Source organism: Podarcis filfolensis, assembly GCF_964270895.1.
Source record: "Podarcis filfolensis genome assembly, chromosome: 2".
Lineage (NCBI taxonomy): Eukaryota > Metazoa > Chordata > Lepidosauria > Squamata > Lacertidae > Podarcis > Podarcis filfolensis.
Window position 1 is genome coordinate 119130911 of NC_139605.1, and position 19148 is coordinate 119150058.

Consider the following 19148-nt stretch of genomic DNA (forward strand, 5'->3'; position numbering starts at 1 on the left):
CTTTCTTTCTTGCCCTCTCTCTTTCTCCATTTATAAGAAGCCCATAAATGTGTCTTTTTATATTCAGAACATAAGAAAAATGTGTGTGTGTGTTTGTGTGTAGATGTGTGTACACACCACGCACACACACAGAAGGGCAAACGTACTTGTATTTTTCCTCTTTTTTCTGAATTTAATGAACAAATATTCCATGCCCAGCCTAACTGGAAGCATCTGTTCCCTCCTAGTACCACCTAGAGGGCATCAGAGGCAGAAGCAGAGAAGAAATCTGAAATCTGAAACTGGTACATGCCCCCAGCCAATGGGAAAAGGCCTCCAACAGTTCTGGACTGAAGGTTTAAAAGTCCAAGCATTGGTTGTGTAACACAAACGACACCAAGTTCAGGAACAACACCCCATCAACTGCCAGCAGTTGTAAGTTCTACAGAGGAGGTAAGAAACTCATAAAAATAATTGTTCAGTCTTTGATTTTCCATTGCTATGTTTAAAGGCATCTTCTGACATCTGTGCAAGGACCAAGGTTTGTGCTTGTCCTCCAGCACACTCTTTCAGGGCAGCGATGATGAACCTATGGCTCAATGGCTGTGTTGCCTAATCTTGTACAGTCATACCTCGGGTGGAATGCGCTTCGTGTTGAGCACGTTCGAGTTGCGCTCCATGGCAACCCGGAATTAACAGAGCTCATTACATCCGTGTTTTGCCGCTTGCGCATGTACAGAGGCTCAAAATGACGTCATGCGCATGCGCAGAAGTGGCGAAAAACGGCGCGTGCGCAGATGTGCCATCACTAGTTACGTTTGATTCTAGATGCAAACGGGGCTCCAGAACGGATCCCATTCGTATCCAGAGGTACCACTGTATTGGCTTAATTTAATGTGTGCGCGTGTGCAGACACAAGTGAATGCGCAAAGCCTGAGGGAGAGGAAAGCAGACAGGGGAAATCCGGGGGGGGGGGGGACTGAAGTGAACAGAGAGTGAAGAGTGGAGAGAAAAGGGTGGCCAGCCCACAGCCAGAGGGTTATGCTTTCCCTGGCAGTAATCTGGACCTACAAACCTACAGAGTCTTTCCTGTGTCAATCAGAGTTGCTTGATCCATGATCCAGGGAAGAACGAAGATGCTTCTTGAGAGCTTAGAGTGAAGAGGGGGTCCCATTGGTGTTTATGAGCTACCCAACATTAAAAAATGTGTGGGTAAAGTATTCTGCTCCAGTGTTAACCTGCAGAGAAGGGAAGGTTCTTTTTGAATGAGTGAGTCTCATAGCACCTTTATGAAACATTTATTTACGTGACATTAAGCCCTTTCCTTCCATACATTTTTATTATGGATACTCCACAATAGAGACCTTGATTGAAAGCAACACAGGCCTGTGGATCCTGATGCTACTTCTAAATAAAAAAGGTATTGGGAGATCTAATTGGGGATTCCTCACATATGTGTTCTTGACTATAACATTCTGCATGATTCATATTCTCCATGGAGATTTTAGCTGTCCTGCTGTTGATGCCTAGGAGTGCCTTTGGCCCTTATACTCTGTCTGTTATCTTCCCTGCTGGTTTCAGCCATGTGGCTCTACCTGGCTGCCCTGCTGGGGCTTTACTTCCTTCGCCGATGGTACCAGGAGAGACAGACGGTGGAGAACCTGACGGAGAAATATGTCTTCATCACGGGGTGTGACTCTGGCTTTGGAAACCTACTTGCCAGGCAGCTGGATGCCCGGGGCCTGCGGGTGCTGGCAGCCTGTCTCACGCAGAAGGGGGCAGAGCAGCTGGACAAGGCCACCTCAGAGCGCTTGAAAACCACCATTCTGGATGTCACCAGTACAGAGAGAGTGGCGGCAGCAACGGAGTGGGTGAAGGAGCAAGCAGGAAGCAAAGGTTTGACCAAACACAGTTCACTGGGTATTCTATTCTTATGGATATCATAGGCTGTATGTTGCATCCAATGTTTGGCTGCTTCTGAAACCAAGAAACCCACACTTTCTCTTCCTCACCAGTCTGGTAACATTTCCTTCTTTCCTTCCTTCCTTGTCTACATTTCATAAAATCTAGCACTGATGGGTTGTAAAAGAAAACCAAAAACTCAAAGTGGTTTCCAAAGAGTGTAAAACAATAAAATCATCTGTGGAAACAGTTAAAAACAACTACCTGAAACATTCAATAAAATAAAATCAGCAATAAGGTAAAAACGGATTAAGACTTTCAACATTCAACATGTATGGGTAGGCTTGTCTAAACACACACACAAAATTAGGAGGTGCCTGCCTGATGCCCATGGTCTGGCGGTTCCTATATGTAGGTGCTGCCACACTCAAAGTTCAATTTCCAACACCTACGGAATGGGTATTATGTAATGGTGCCAGTTCTGCAGATTGAAGTCGTCAATTGGGCATATATAGGATAAGATGATCTCGCAGGTAAACTGGTCCCAAGCAGTTAAGGGCTTTATATGCTAAAAATTTGCCTGGTAGCAAATAGGCAATCAGTGCAGTTCTCTGAGCAGACGTGTTATATGCTGGCAATGTCTCACTCCTGTCAGCAACCATGCTGCAGCCATCTGCACTAACTGCAACTTCTGGACCAAGTGCAAGTGAAGTCCCACACAGAGCACATTGTAATCATCCACTCTTGAAGTAACCCATGCACGAATTCCTATGGCCAAGCTTTCCAGGTCCAGGAATGTTCATAGCTGTCAAATCACACCAACTGCAGCTGGTAAAATGCACTTCTAGCCACTGAGGCTACCTGTATCTGAAGAAGTGTGCATGCACATGAAAGCTCATACCAAGAACTAACTTAGTTGGTCTTTAAGGTGCTACTGGAAGGGGGAAATTTTTGTTTTTTTTTGTTTTGACTATGGCAGACCAACACGGCTACCTATCTGTAACTGAGCTTCCAGTGACAGAGCTGGAACTGGAAGTACCCCCAAACTGTGAACCTGCTCCTTCATGGGGCGTGCAATCCCATCCAGGGTGGACAACTGACCAATTTCTCTGACACAGGAACCCCTCACCCACAGTGCCTCTGCTTTGCCAGGATGCATCTGACCTCTGCATCCATGGCTATTGCTGTTTTCCCACTCTTTGAGATGACGGGTTCATGCACTATCCACCCAAAATGTGTTCCAAAGAGAAACCATGAGTCTTTCCCCACAGGACTCTGGGGCTTAGTGAACAATGCAGGCATCCTCTGGCAAATGGCCCCCAACGAGTGGCTGACCAAGGAGGACTTTGTGAGGGTGCTGGATGTGAACCTGCTTGGAAAAATTGATGTGACGCTGCACATGCTACCCCTCATCAGGAGAGCCCAAGGAAGGCTAGTCAATGTGTCTAGCATGGTTGGGAGGTTTGCTTATAGTGGAGGAGGCTACAGCCCTTCAAAATTTGCTTTGGAAGCATTTTCTGACAGCCTCAGGTAAATCATTCATTCTGCTTTTACATTTACTGCCGCTATGGTAGGGAAGAGACACTTTGAATGGCATGTGAGATTACACTCCTGAGAAACCCTAATTCATACTGTTTTTAACCTAAAAGGAAACTATCTTCATGTCTCTTTTATGCATGCTCACAAACCTATTTGTATTTAGCAGTTCTGTTGCTTTTGATCCTGCCCAAGAAAGGTAAAGCAGTCATTAAAATGGGTAAGAAATCTGTCTGTAACTGGCAGGTTGGGCACAGGGAGAGATGCGAACTCTGGGTTCAGGAGTCATCATGTTGTCTCTTTAAATTTTTTGTTTTCATCATAGACGTGAATTACATCCTTTTGGGGTCAAAGTTAGCATCATAGAGCCAGGCAGCTTTGCAACAGAATTTGATGAAACTTACAAAACGAACCTCACCAACTTATGGAACAAGTTGCCTGCTTCAATCAAAGACCTCTATGGGCTGCAGTACTGGAATAGCTGTGAGTTGAGACATAGAAATTGCTTTTCCTTGCCCCACTCAGGGATATATATATATATATATAGAGAGAGAGAGAGAGAGAGAGAAGGAAAACTCTGGTCCTAAACCCCCGCTACCTTGCAGCTATTCTCATTTGTGAAAGAGGTTTCAGGAGTAAACCCCGTGGAAAAATCCATACCTGCTGCTTTTGTTTTAAACTTTTTTATTTTATTTTTTTTATATAAATTTTTATTGATTTTCCAACATGAATTAAAACACATTACAACTAACAATACATAGACAAACAAACATATAAACACGTATAATTTCATAACCTCTTTTTCTTAAGCCTTATTTCAACGACTTCCCCATACCTCCCTTTTCTGCATCCCTGTTTTGAACTTTTTCAGCAACCCCTAATTTCAATTACTTATGATTCACTTTCTTTAATCCTTTTTCTCTTACCCAATCATTTATCGCTGCAATTCTGTTTTACGTTACCCATGACATTTTAGCACTCATTGATTTTACAACAGTTCTTAAGATAAACTTTAAATTTCTTCCAATCTTCTTCCACCGTCTCTTTTCCTTGGTTGCGGATTCTGCCAGTCATCTCAGCCAGTCCCATATAGTCTATCACCTTCGTCTGCCACTCTTCCAGCGTGGGTAGTTCTTGTGTCTTCCAATACTTTGCTAAAAGAACTATTGCTGCTGTTGTAGCATACATAAAGAACGTCCTATCTTTCCTTGACACCAATTGGCCTACCATGCCCAGGAGAAAGGCCTCTGGTTTCTTATGAAAGGTACACTTGGGGACCTTCTTAATTTCATTATAGATCATTTCCCAGAAGACCTTGATCCTTGGGCACGTCCACCAAAGGTGGTAGAAAGTACCTTCAGTTTCATTACATTTCCAGCACTTATTATTGGGCAAATGATAGATTTTTGCAAGCTTGACTGGGGTCATGTACCACCTATAAATCATTTTCATAATATTCTCTCTTAAGGCATTACATGCCGTAAACTTTATACCGGTGGTCCATAACTGTTCCCAGTCAGCAAACATGATGTCATGACCAATGTCTTGTGCCCATTTAATCATAGCTGATTTAACCGTCTCATCCTGTGTATTCCATTTCAACAGCAAGTTGTACATTCTTGACAAATTCTTAGTATTGGGTTCCAACAATTCTGTTTCTAATTTTGATCTCTCCACCTGAAAGCCAATTTTCCTGTCCTGTTTGAATACTTCATTTATCTGGTAATAATGAAGCCAGTCTCTTACTTTAGACTTCAATTTCTCATAGCTCTGTAGTTTCACTTTTCCCTCCGCTTGTTCTATAATTTCCCAGTATTTTGGCCATTTAGATTCCATATTAAGTTTTTTCACTTCCTTAGCTTCCATTGGTGACAGCCACCTAGGGGTTTTGTTTTCCAACAGATCTTTATATCGAATCCAAACATTATATAGTGCTTTCCTAACAATATGGTTTTTGAAACCTTTGTGAATTTTTACCTTGTCATACCATATATATGCATGCCAACCAAACCTGTTATTAAACCCTTCCAGATCCAAAATGTCTGTGTTCTCAAGAAGTAGCCAGTTTTTCAGCCAGCAAAAAGCCGCTGATTCATAATACAGTTTTAAGTCTGGCAGGGCAAACCCCCCTCTTTCTTTTGCATCAGTTAATATCTTAAATTTTATTCTGGGCTTTTTGCCCTGCCAGACAAATCTAGATATGTCTTTCTGCCACCTCTTGAAACAGTCCATTTTATCCACAATCTGCAATGTTTGAAACAAAAACAACATTCTCGGCAAAACATTCATCTTAATAACAGCAATTCGGCCTAACAAGGAAAGTCTCAAATTTGACCATATTTCTAAATCTTTCTTAACTTCTGTCCAACATTTGTCATAATTGTCTTTAAATAAGTTCACATTCTTAGATGTCAAATTAATCCCCAGGTATTTCACTTTCTTTGCTACCATTAATCCGGTTTCACTATGAAACCTCTCTCTTTCAGCAACTGTTAGATTTTTCTCCAGTACTTTCGTTTTCTGTTTATTCAGCTTAAAACCTGCTACTTGACCAAATACTTGTATTAGCTCTAAAACTCTTTTCGTACTAGTGTCTGGCTCTTGTAAAGTTAATACTAGGTCATCTGCAAACGCTCTCAGTTTATATTGTTTAGCTCCGACCTGAATCCCTTTGATCAGCTGGTCCCCTCTGATCATGTTTAATAAAACCTCCAAGACAGATATAAAAAGTAATGGGGATATTGGGCACCCCTGTCGTGTCCCTTTTTCAATAGCAAATTCTTCAGTAACCACATTATTTACAATTAATTTTGCTTTTTGTTCAGAATAAATTGCACCTATACCATTCTCAAAACCTTGGCCTACCCCCATCCCTTCAAGATTCTTTTTCATAAAGCTCCAAGAGATATTGTCAAAGGCTTTCTCCGCGTCCACAAATATTAATACTGCCTTAGTATTAATATTGGCTTCTAATAATTCCACAATATCTATTATGTTTCTCACATTGTCAGATAAATGTCTTCCTGGAAGAAAGCCAGCCTGGTCTTTGTGAATCTCTCCCACCAAAACTCTCTTCAGTCTTTTTGCCAAAATGTCTGCAAAAATTTTGTAATCCACATTAAGTAATGATATAGGGCGGTAGTTCTTAATCTGGTTCTTCTCAGTCTCAGATTTTGGTATAAGTGTAATGTCAGGGAACTGTCATCTGAGACGAAGGAGGTGAAAGGGCTCATGGAGGGTGAGAGAGACCACTCAGCGGAGGAGGGGACCAGCAGGGGGAGAAGTGGAGTTACAAGGGAAAGTGAGTCGGAGGGAGAGCTCAGAGATACTTCAAGCGGGAACAGTGGAGAGGTTTCAGGACCTCCCGTAGGCACACCCACTCCTCGGCGGAAACTGTCACGCCGAGAGTCCAGAAGACGCGTTTCCGTCAAGGAGCTTTTATGCTGGAAGAAGTTCCGTAAACGCCCACTGTCCGATTCAACGAGCGATTGATGGAGCCATGCTTAAGGAGCTCCATCACAGACAGAGGTTTGGGAACTTAGCCAAACTCTGAGGGATCAGGATTTTACGCACAAGCAGCTCACCATCCCATCACAGCAATCGGACAGTCCCTGAAAGCAGCTTGTGCAGAGAGGCGTCATGAGCAACCCAGCTGGAGCCGGAGGAGCAGCAGGAGCTGGAGAAGGTCCAACTCTGGAAGAAAGGTACAGAGTTTTGGAACTCCAGCTAGCAATGCAAACGGCGAGGCTAGAAGAAAGGAGGGCGCAGGATGCAGAAAAGGCAAAAGGCGCTACACTAGCAAGAAAGATGCCAGGAATGGTGCAGAAGTTTGGGGGGGACCCCAGGAACTACCAAGCCTTTAGGACAGAGATGCAGTATGCTCTTGAACTGCAGTTTAACGACTTTCCCGATGAGGCATCGCGAGTGGCGTTTGTGATTGGCCATCTCGAAGGGGGGGCGAGAGACTGGGTCCGGCCCCTGATGGCAGGGAATAGTGACATGCTGAAGGACGCGAGGAAGTTTTTTCGCGCCATGGATTTGATGTTTTCCAGCGAGATTGAACAGGGACTGGTGCGCAGACAATTGATGGCTTGCAAACAGGGGAGCCGATCGGTTCGTGAGTACTGGACTGAGTTTACAATGTTGATACATAAATTGGGGTGGGACCTATCGGCGGAACCCATTCAAATGCTCTTTGAAGAGGGGCTTTCTTCGGCGGTGAAAGACGAACTTTCCCGGGCGCCCAGGGCGGAGTCTATGGACCAGCTGACCAAATCAGCGCTGACCATTGGAGCGCGCCAGGAGGCAAGAGCCTTGGAGAAGCGGGAGGGGAAAGGAGAGCGTTGGAGGGATTTCCGCATTCCAGAGATTCCAGAACCCAGTTTCCCGCCCGGAGAGCCGATGGAAGTTGGAACAGCGCGCGCGCGCGCAGTTTCAAATCCCAGTGAAGGGAGGAAGAAGGAGGGAAAGAGCGCCAAGAAATGTTACCTCTGCCAGCAGCCAGGTCACTTTGCCAGAGTCTGCCCACAAAGAAAGGAATGGCAAGGGATGGCGGGAGCTGTTGGGGGGAAGGAGGAGGAAGTCCAGGAGCCAGTAAAAGCCAACGCCTGTCTGCCGCTGTCAGGGCACTGCAGACAGGCCAAGGAGCAGTAAAAGTGCCCACTCCGGAACCTCCAAGACCAGCTCTAGTAATAGAGGTGCTGCTAGAGCTGGCAAACGGATACCCACTAAAGACCAAGGCGCTGTTGGACTCAGGCAGCTCCTGTAATTTTATGAGCAAGGAGTTTGCAGCTGAACACCAGATACAGACACTCCCTTTAAGCAACCCCCTGCAGGTCACCACGATCGATGGGAGGGAGCTGTTGGGGGGAGAAGTTAGCCTACAGACCGTCCCAATGGTTATGAGGGTGGCAAGGCACACTGAAAGGATAGCGTTCAATGTAGCCACCCTGGGAGGGGCGCCAGTCATTTTGGGAATGAGCTGGCTAGCGTTGCATGACCCGCTAGTGGGCTGGCATCAGAGAGTGGTCTCCTTTGGGTCAGCACATTGCCTGGAACACTGCAAAGAGGGAAAGGTGCCAGAAGGGGCAAAAGCCTCCCTAGCAGGGATGGAAGTGGCGGACAAAGGGAAGGTGCCCAAACAATACGCTGACCTGAGCAAGGTCTTCAGCGAAAGGGAAGCAGATAAACTACCACCGCATAGAGACTTTGACTGCCAAATTAACCTGGTCCCTGGGGCCCAGCTCCCCGTGGGCAAGCTGTACGCCATGTCAGACAGGGAAATGCAGGAGTTGAGGGAGTTTATTGACAAAAACCTGAAGAGAGGTTTCATCAGAGAGTCCAGAGCGGTGGGGGGCAGCCCAGTGTTTTTTGTGGACAAAAAAAACACGGATAAACCGAGATTGATCGTGGACTACCGGCGGCTAAATGCCGTGTCAGAACCAGTGACTTTCCCCATGCCCAGGATTGATGACATTTTGACCAGGGTGAGGAAGGGAAAGATATTCGCGAAACTGGACCTGAGAGGAGCGTACAACCTGATACGAATAAAGAAGGGGGATGAATGGAAGACAACGATGTTCACCCCCCTAGGGGCTTTCGAATATCTCGTTATGCCCTTTGGATTACAAGCAGGCTCCGCCTGTTTTCAATCGCTCATGAACCATGTACTGGGACCTTTGCTCTACAAGAATTGCGTGGCCTTTCTCGATGACGTGCTGATATATTCAGAGAATGAGGAGCAGCATGTAAAGGATGTCAGGGAAGTGCTGAGCCAGCTGCAAGCAAACCAGTTGTGGGTGAAATTGGAGAAGTGTCAGTTCCACGCCAAGGAGGTGGAATTCCTGGGGTACCGCCTATCAGACAAGGGATTAGCCATGGATCCAGGCAAGGTACAGGCGGTGCTGGAATGGAAGACACCGAAAACGAAAAAAGATGTGCAAAGGTTCTTAGGGTTTGGGAACTTTTACCGTAAATTCATCAAGAACTTTGCCCACTTAACGGCTCCCATCACGGACTGTCTGAGCAGCAAGAAGAAATTCGTTTGGACGGCGGAGGCGGAGCACGCTTTTGAGGAATTGAAAAAGGCATTCGCTTCAGAAGAACAGCTCCTGCATGTGGATTTACAAAAACCCATGAGAGTGGAAACTGATGCCTCAGACCGCGCGGTGGGGGCGGTGCTGCTTCAGCCAGGGAGCAATAAGTCGGAATGGAGACCGTGTGCCTTCTTTTCGCGTAAGCTGAACAAATCCGAGAGGAACTACACGGTATATGACCGAGAACTACTCGCCATTCACGAAGCGTTCCGGAGATGGAGACACTTACTAATTGGTGCACAGCATAAGGTACAAGTATGTACGGACCACAAGAATTTGGAGTATTGGAGAACGGCACGAGTGCTCAACCAACGACAAGTGAGATGGGCCCAGGAGTTCTCCAAATTCCATTTTGAAATCTGCTATGTGCCAGGTCCAGAAAACATCAGAGCGGACGCTCTCTCTCGCAAACCTGAATATTTGGAGGGGGAGGGAGCGCCAGAAGAGAGACATATTATCCCAGAGGACCACTGGGTGTGTGGTGCGGCCTGGGTGGGGCAAAGAGAACTGGTAGAGGGAACGGTAAATGATGAGTACGCCCAGGATAAGCTCAGAGGTTTAAGGGGAGAGGGAGAAGACCCCGGAGGTTTTGAAGAAAGAAACGGGGCATTGTATTACAAAGGGGCGCTATATATACCCGAAGGGGAATTGAGGGGGAGAGTACTCAAACAGCTGCACGACAATCCCACAGCGGGGCATTTTGGGCAACACAAGACCATGTGGTTGGTGACCAGGGAGTTTTGGTGGCCCAAGGTGAGGGAGGATGTACGGGAGTATGTGAGAAGGTGTGACCAATGCCAGAGAGCCAAAGGAGAAAGGCGGGCACCAGCGGGGTATTTAGAACCGTTACCCACACCAGAACGACCGTGGGAGGCGGTGTCGATAGATTTTATGACTGATCTGCCCAAATCCCAGGGGAAAACCGCCATACTAGTCGTAGTAGACCAGTTAACTAAGATGGGTCACTTTGTAGCTTGCTCACATGCAGTCACGGCGGAAGAGACAGCAAAATTGTTTGTAGAACATATTTTTAGGCTGCATGGCGCCCCCTTGAGGCTGGTTTCCGACAGAGGGAAACAGTTCACGTCCAGATTCTGGAGGAAGCTTATGAGCTTGTTGCACGTAGAGGTCAACTTTTCGACTGCCAGGCACCCTGAGACCAATGGGCAGGCGGAGAGGGCAAACGGTATCCTTCAACAATACCTGAGGTGTTATGTCAATGACAGAGAAAACGATTGGGTCGAAAAGTTGGCACTAGCGGAATTTGCTTACAATAATGCAGAGAATGTGTCCACCGGGATGAGCCCCTTTTTGGCTAATTATGGGTGCCACCCCAGGGCGTTTCCAGGGGAAGGAGGAGAGAGATGGAGTGTTCCGGCCGCTGAACTTTTTGTAGAAGAAATGGAAGCGATCCATCGTCAACTCCAACACAACTTAGAAAGGGCCAAAGAAGAATATAAGAGGCAGGCAGACAAGAGCAGAAGGGAAGGTGAAACAATTAGGGTGGGGAGTCGGGTCTGGCTATCAACCCAAGGGTTGCCGTTCAAGGGTAGTTGCAAGAAATTGAGACCCAAAAGATTGGGACCATTTGAGGTCATCCAACAGGTCAACCCAGTGGCTTTCAGACTCCGGTTACCGAACCACATGAAACTGCACCCAGTATTCCACAGGTCATTACTGTCACCATACAGGGGGGAAGGTGAAGGGGTATCCACACGGGGGCCAGCCATAGAAGAAAGGGAAAGCCGCAACTATGTGGCGGAAATCATCGACTCCAGGTGGAAGGGTAATCAGGTGGAGTATTTGGTCGCGTGGGAAGGGGAACCGGAGTCGGAAAACACCTGGGTGAAGGCAGAGGAGGTCCATGACGAGGTCTTGATCGAAACGTTCCACCAAAGGTTCCCCAGGAAACCTCAACCAGTAGCGAGGTTCCGGAGGGAGTACTTTGGCACAACCGACGATGAGGAGGAACTGGAGGGATTCAGGGAATCGGAGTTGGAAGAGGGTACAGACTCCGAGGAGGAGGAGTACTTGGAAACCGGGAACAGCAAAAGGTGGAGGGAAGTGTTCGAAACTTCGGAAGATGAGGGAGGTTCCTTCAGGGGTTTTGCTCCCTCGCCTCCCGCAGAGGAGGGGAGGGAAGGGGGTGAAGGGGGCCCTAGAGGGGAGGTGGATGTCAGGGAACTGTCATCTGAGACGAAGGAGGTGAAAGGGCTCATGGAGGGTGAGAGAGACCACTCAGCGGAGGAGGGGACCAGCAGGGGGAGAAGTGGAGTTACAAGGGAAAGTGAGTCGGAGGGAGAGCTCAGAGATACTTCAAGCGGGAACAGTGGAGAGGTTTCAGGACCTCCCGTAGGCACACCCACTCCTCGGCGGAAACTGTCACGCCGAGAGTCCAGAAGACGCGTTTCCGTCAAGGAGCTTTTATGCTGGAAGAAGTTCCGTAAACGCCCACTGTCCGATTCAACGAGCGATTGATGGAGCCATGCTTAAGGAGCTCCATCACAGACAGAGGTTTGGGAACTTAGCCAAACTCTGAGGGATCAGGATTTTACGCACAAGCAGCTCACCATCCCATCACATGTAATATACGGTTCTTTCCACGATTCGGGTGCCTTCTTCCCCTCTAGAATTTCATTACAGACTTCCTTCAACGGTTGTACCAGCCATTCTTTCAGAGCTTTGTAGTATCTGGAAGTCAATCCATCTGGTCCTGGAGATTTTCCCAATTGCATATTTTGAATGGCTCCCTCTATTTCTTGCTCAGTTATCTTCTGGTTCAAAGTCACTTTGCTTTGTTCAGAAATTTTTTGTAATCCATATTTTTTAAGAAATTCTTCTATCTCTTTTTCATTCACCGGCCCTTGTGCATAAAGTCTCCTGAAATAACTCTGAAAACAGTTTCTAATCTCATTTGGTCTATAAATATTCCTTCCTTCAACTTCTAAGCTTGTAACCATATTCAGTTTTTGTCTCTTCTTCAATTGCCATGCCAGAAGTTTCCCACATTTGTCTGCCGATTCAAATGTCTTTTGTCTCATTTGTTTTATTTTCCATTCTATCTCCTGATTCATCAGTTCCATGTACTGCCTCTGATAAAACTTAATTTCTCTCAAAATTTCATGGGACTTTGGCTTTGATCTCAGTTTTTTTTCTCCTTCTTTTATCCTTTCCAGAATCTTATCCTTCTTCTCATTCTGTCTCTTCCTTTTTATAGCGTTCTGCTGTATTAAAAAGCCTCGCATGACAGCTTTACTTGCGTCCCAAATTACTCTTTTCTCCACCTCTGTTCTCAGATTTATCCCAAAATAATCTTTCACCGTTTCTGGGCCTTTTTGTACACCTCTTCATCTCTAAATAGGGAGTCATTCATCCTCCATCTGAAGGAACCAGCTGTTGTTAAGTTCATCTCCATCTTTACGGCATTATGGTCGGAGCAAGTCTTTGGGCAGATTTCCACTTTCTTTATCTTTGGTGCCATCCCACTAGTTACCCAAATTTGGTCAATTCTAGTCCAGGTCATTTTTGCTTCAGAGAAGAAAGTTCCCTCCCTCTCAAGAGTGTTCCTTGTTCTCCAAATGTGTATCAAGTCCATATTATCTGTCATTTCAAAAAAAGTCTTTGGTAGTCTCCCATCCTTGGAAACCACCTGTCTTTGTGCTTTATCCATATTTGTAGAGACCACTCCATTCATATCTCCCATCATAATTACATTGTAATCCAGATAGTCCATTAATGTCTCATGCAATTTCTTGAAGAATTCTGACTTCCCTTCATTTGGAGCATATATCCCTATTATCAATAGTTTTTCTCCTTGGACTTGTATTTCAATTGCCAAATATCTTCCTTGTTCATCTTTAAAAATTAACTTAGGGGCCAACTTTTCCTTTGTGTAGATCACCACTCCTCTTTTCTTCACTTTATCTGATGAAATAAATTCCTGTCCTAATCTTTTATTAATAAGTAGTTTTTTATGTACTCTGGTCACGTGGGTTTCTTGCAAACAAATCAAGTCCAATTGTTCTCTTTTTAAAATATTAAAAACCTCACGCCTTTTCCTGGGAAGATTCAGTCCATTACAATTCCAACTTAGAAATTGCAGAGCCATCTTGTTATTTACTTGGTTGTTCCTCCAACTGCCCCAAGCAGTTGTTCTTCCTCTGTCGGTGCTTTGAGCCCGAATGTTAAATTCAATATATTTGTTGCTTCCTTTGCTTTTGTAGTTTGTTCCACCACTTCCTTCAGGAGGTCCTCCTCGTTTCTTTCCAGAAATTGTTCTTTGTCTTGCACTGTTTTTATTTTGATTTTCTTTCCTTTGTAGTTAAAGGACAAGCCTTGTGGAAACTCCCATCTAAATAATATATTGTTCTTTTTCAGCAGAGTGACCAAGTCCTTGTAGTGAGCTCTCACCTCCAAAATGTATTTAGGGATGTCTTTATATATCTGCACCAAGGAATCTTCAATCTCCAAAGTTCTTTGAAATTGTAGGTTTAGTATTCTATCTCTCTCCTCTTTAGATCTTAAAGTTATCAGACAGTCCCTTGGATTCTTTCTATTTTGTCTCCTGCCCAGTCTGAAAGCAGTTACTATCTTGAATTCCTCCTCCTTCAAATTTACCTGCCAAAATTCCGAAAACTCTTTTGTAAGAAAGTCTACCAGATTATCTTTTTCACTTTCTGGAACCAGTCTCAGTCTCAAATTTCTCTCCTTTCTCTGTAGTTCCAGTAAGGACAGGGCCGCCTCATGCTCATCCAGCTTTTTGCAGACTGGTACTAGTTTTTCCTGTGTAGTTTCTGCAGAAATTTTTGCCTCTGTATTGGATGTGACACTTTTGGTGTTTACATCTAATTTTGTTGACAGTTCTGTCAGCTGTTTGGAATTTTCTGTGCTCTGCTTAGTCAAAGCTTCCAGGGCCTCATTTATTTTGACTAATGCCTGTGTCACTGGATCCATAGGTATAGTTGTCACTTTTTCCTGCCCAGCTGCGCCTGCTGGAACTGAGCCTGATATAGAACCCCTTTTCTTTTGTGCAATTTTACTTTTAGCTCTTGTTGTTATCTCTTCTGCTGGGCCACTCATGTCCCAAGGTCGTTCCCACAGGAATTGCTTTTAGATGGAAAACTCCACAGGCCTGCTCTTTACAATCTAATTTGTAACTATTTCCCCACACCCCTCTAGAGGGAGCAGTCCAAAGTCCAGAATACAAAGAAACAAGGATTCCCCTCAAAAATAGCAACAAATCTTCCAATATATTTCCGATGGTAAAGCTGTCAATTAGTAACTTCAGCAAAGTCCCAAACTTGTAACAAATAAAGTCCCCACTTTATAATGAATAGGCAAAGCACCAACTTTGTAACAAGTCTCAAATGACAGTTCTCAGTCCCAGTGACTTACTTTCAAGGCAGTCCTTTCCAAGGATTCAAAACGGCAGAAAGTTTCCCTTCTTTACTTCTTTCATGCAGGTAATACAAGTTAAATCTCCCCCCCCCCTGCTCCTGCCTGCTAAGGGGGAGGTTCAAGTTCAATGTCCGAGTTAAACAGTTTTAAAATTATTTTCCGTCAAATTGCAGCTTTGTATTTCGTTGCTTTGGCTGTCATGCAGTCCGGGAAAGGCAGACTTCCTTACTTTTTACCTTCCCCGTTTTCGGCCAAATTTCTTAGGTTGTTTTAAAGTTGTTGTTCAATCCTACTCACGGGTAATCAGATTGAGTTCCAAATGTCAGGAAGGAATCGGCGCTCTCCGTCCATGGCGACGCGGCTTCACTCCACGGGCTGGGTAGTGACTCTCAGCACCGCGCTCACACCCGATGCCACTCCGGAGCCTTTAAAAAGGCTCCTTTGCAGTAAGGGGGGGCGCTTAAGGTGCCCACCGAGTCTCCGTGTTCACAGGCTTCTGCGCCTGTGATTTTAGGGGTCCCCGCTTCGCCGTAGCGGTCAGACCCGAACTCGTGAAGTAGTCTCCCTGAGCGGAGCTCAGCAGGAGACCACCATTCAGCGCTGGCGCCGACCGGAAGTCCTCCTAAACTTTTATAAATTTTAAATTGCTGTGACCCGTCTAGAAAAGTCTGAAGAGTAAACTCTACACAAATCTGGAGTGGAGTCCCAAAGACAGTTGGATAGCACCTTGTACATCTCCATCTGGCAACTCCTGCAGCCAAGCTGGTGCCAAACATCTTGCTCTGCTTTCTTTTGGACCACATCAGTGAGGCCAAGAGGGGGGTCTTGTTGTCTGGGCAGCGCAGGACCTCCATACACACTGCTCAGGCTTGTGCCCCAGAGAGGCCACTTCAGGCCCTGTGATTCTCCAGTGGTTTGATTTCACCTCTGGAGTGCACTCCATTGTCTCCCGAAGCAGACAATGCCAACAATAACACACACACACACACACACTTGCTTTATTGCTCACCTTTCCCCATTAGTTCCCATGGCAGGTCACAGCAATTTAAAATATGATATTAAAAACAATTAAAAACAAATTACAGCCTCCCCCAGTAGGGTGGGTCCTGATACATGCATGCATGTATATTATCATATTAGCATATCATTTCATATCTTATCATAAATACATCATATATATATATTTATTTGATGCTGATGAAAAGATGGTAGACTTTGGCACGGTCAAACACTGTGGTGCTGTGTGGTGAATTTTCCGAAACTGTCTGGAACCCGCCCCACTACCATGAGACATTGCCCATCCCGTTCTTTCTCTCTTCCGAATGGTCGCTGAAACCGGAGGGGAAGTTGCCATTGACATTTCAGGTTATTTCCTATAACATTCTGCATGGTCTGCACTGGACTGCATGGGGGACATACCTGGGTTAGGTGAGCTACATGAACTAAGAAGCTCTTACATTCTGAAAAGCAGATGGGTCATTCTGCAGTTCTTCCCCTGTACCTTCTACATTTATCTAAAAACATCTGCTGTGTCATGCAGATGTCATGTTCCAAAGAAGCCGAGTGCGCAAGAGGCAGGTGGTATGGCTAACACTCAGAAGCAGATGAGTTAATCAGTAACTGGCAGGGCAGGCAGAACTGAATCTGTGATCCCTGAACTCAAATTGTGAGGTAGACGTGGGCTACTGTGAAGCAAGAAGGCAGAAATGTAGCCTACAAGGAAGGGTACGGCAGTGAGTACCTGCTGCGAAGATGCACCTAAACTCTCCAGAAAGGAGTTTAGTTAATGCCTGGCAGCTGGACTACTCAGCCGAAAGCTTGCCCGCCACGTCTTCCCGCTACTTATACCTGGAGCACAAACAGTAAATCAAGCAATAAGGCAAACCGAAAACCGCTGCCAGTCCCAAAGGTACCAATAAGCAAGAAGGAAGAATTGTACAAACCAATCCACCTATCTCCTCAGGATACACAATTCTTCCCCAGTAGGTCCAGGGGTACTTGACACAGGCTGCCATTTTCAGCCTCATAAGTACTCCCCCACCCTTGCAACTCAAAAGCTTTGCAAAGTTGGAACTGAGGTCCAGCTGCTTCAGAAATCTGGCAGCAATCTCTCTCTCTCTCTCTCTCTCTCTCTCTCTCTCTCTCTAATCACATACCGTATTTTTCGCCCCATAAGATGCACCGGCCCATAGGACGCACCTAGTTTTTTTGGGGGGGATAAAGGGAAAAAAATTATTTCCCCCCCAGGCGCAGGGCTGGGGCGGGGGAAGCCCTAGCTTCCCCCGACCCCAGCCCCCAGAACAGGCAGCTCTCCGCAAGCCTTGGGAGACCGGCGCGACTTCCCGCCGGGCTCCCACGCCTTGCGGATATCTGCCTGAAGCCCAAACCTGGTCAGGAGACAGCAGGAAGGCGCGCTGCACCTCCCCGCTGTACCCCAGCTTGTGGGGCTGGCGACGGGGAGAAGCGTGCTTCTCCCCATCGCCAGCCTCCAGATCAGGTTGGGAGACAGCGGGAAGGCGCGCTGCGCGCTTCTCCCCGCTGCCAGCCCCACAAGCTGGGGAACAGCGGGGAGGTGCAGGGCACCTTCCCGCTCTCCCCCGACCTGGTTTGGAGGCTCCCAAGGCTTTCTGAAGCTTGGAGAGCGAGAGGGGTCAGTGCGCACCGACCCCTCTCGCTCTCCAGGCTTCAGCGAAAGCCTGCATTCGCCCCATAGGACGCACACACATTTCCCCTTCATTTTTGGAGGGGGAAAAGTGCATCCTATCCTATAGGGTGAAAAATACGGTATATATGATCTTTCAGTTCTGTTGTGGAAGATGCCAGGGCTCTGTGCCCAGTCAGTTACAAGGCAGGGGTGATTTCTTTTTGTTCTTTTCCCCCCTCCACCTCTAGTTTCCCAGACATTCTTCAACGGTAAATGGAGGAATACAGACCTCTGCCTGGTCACGAACTGTATGCAGCATGCGCTGACCTCCCGCTACCCCCGCAGCCGCTACACTGCAGGTCTGGATGCCAAATTCATCTTCATCCCCCTCTCGTACCTGCCAGCCTCACTTGCAGACTATATTGTGGCTTATGGGAGGCCTAGACCAGCCAAAGCTCTTTGCTGATCATAGACACACTTCAGACATGAATCTCTAGGAGAACCAAGGAATGTTGACTACAGCTGCACGATGCCGTCATTCCTACTTTCACCATCTCCAGGCTGGTAGCAACTGGAGCTCTCATCTCCTTCCCACTCATTCTGCTTTGCACCAAGATCAATCTACTGAGCTTTCTGTTTATTCACAGGGATATTCATCAACGAAGGGGGAATTTTGAAACATAAAACCCCACTCCCTGCACAGACACACCATGAAATCACCCCTCAGACTGTCTGGGTTGATCAGCTGAATGTTCCACACCTACACACTAGGGGCTCCTAACCAGAAGATGCAGGACTTCCCATAAAGAGCCATAATTTGTTAAGGGTGCTGGGAATTGCAACTCCATGAGGGCTCCGCTACCATTCCTGGGATTCAGCCATGAACTATGAACATGCTTGGAAATCCTCCCTCTGAATGTTGTAACTCGCCTCCTTGGTACGGCTGGGCTGGCATTAACCCTGAAGAGGATTTCTGCCGTACAAAATTTAAACAGGTTTATCTAGGAAGCCTGAAAAGACATCCCCTTTTCATAATTACTCTTACGTTTTGAAGGTATGTTGTCTTCAGTAAAGAGGTTTATTGCAGGTCCAGTCCCCAGACAAATAAAAGACCACTAACACTGGTTTGGATCCAAACAGGCCACAACTTTATGGAATACAGTGGTACCTCAGGTTAAGTACTTAATTCGTTCTGGAGGTCTGTTCTTAACCTGAAACTGTTCTTAACCTGAAGCACCACTTTAGCTAATGGGGCCTCCTGCTGCTGCCACACCACCAGAGCATGATTTCTGTTCTCATCCTGAAGCAAAGTTCTTAACCTGAGGTAATATTTCTGGGTTAGCGGAATCTGTAACCTGAAGCGTATGTAACCCAAGGTACCACTGTACAGATGAAAGAGGTTTGGCTTGGGCATGGGGCAATCAAAATATACTTCCAGCCCGCCCACCGGAAGTAACATGTAGATCAATCCAGGCGGGGGTTCCTAAGACTTACATCAAATAGGATGACCCCAGCAGGGACCGCCCTCTGGGGGAGTGCCATCAGCCCTGGCCCCGCCTGGCCACGCAGACATGGCCACTGCCCCCAGATCCCTT

General features: G+C 46.4%; 1 protein-coding gene across 1 annotated transcript; it reads left to right on the forward strand.

Annotated features, from left to right (window-relative positions):
* Positions 1-114: 114 nt before the first annotated feature.
* On the forward strand, positions 115-18637 carry LOC310755934 (17-beta-hydroxysteroid dehydrogenase type 6-like). Its single transcript, XM_083599469.1, has 5 exons — positions 115-431; positions 1553-1875; positions 3153-3411; positions 3743-3900; positions 17802-18637. Exons 2-5 carry the CDS (start codon positions 1563-1565, stop codon positions 18017-18019), a joined length of 948 nt encoding a protein of 315 aa, XP_083455595.1. The 5' UTR covers positions 115-431; positions 1553-1562; the 3' UTR covers positions 18020-18637.
* Positions 18638-19148: the final 511 nt, after the last annotated feature.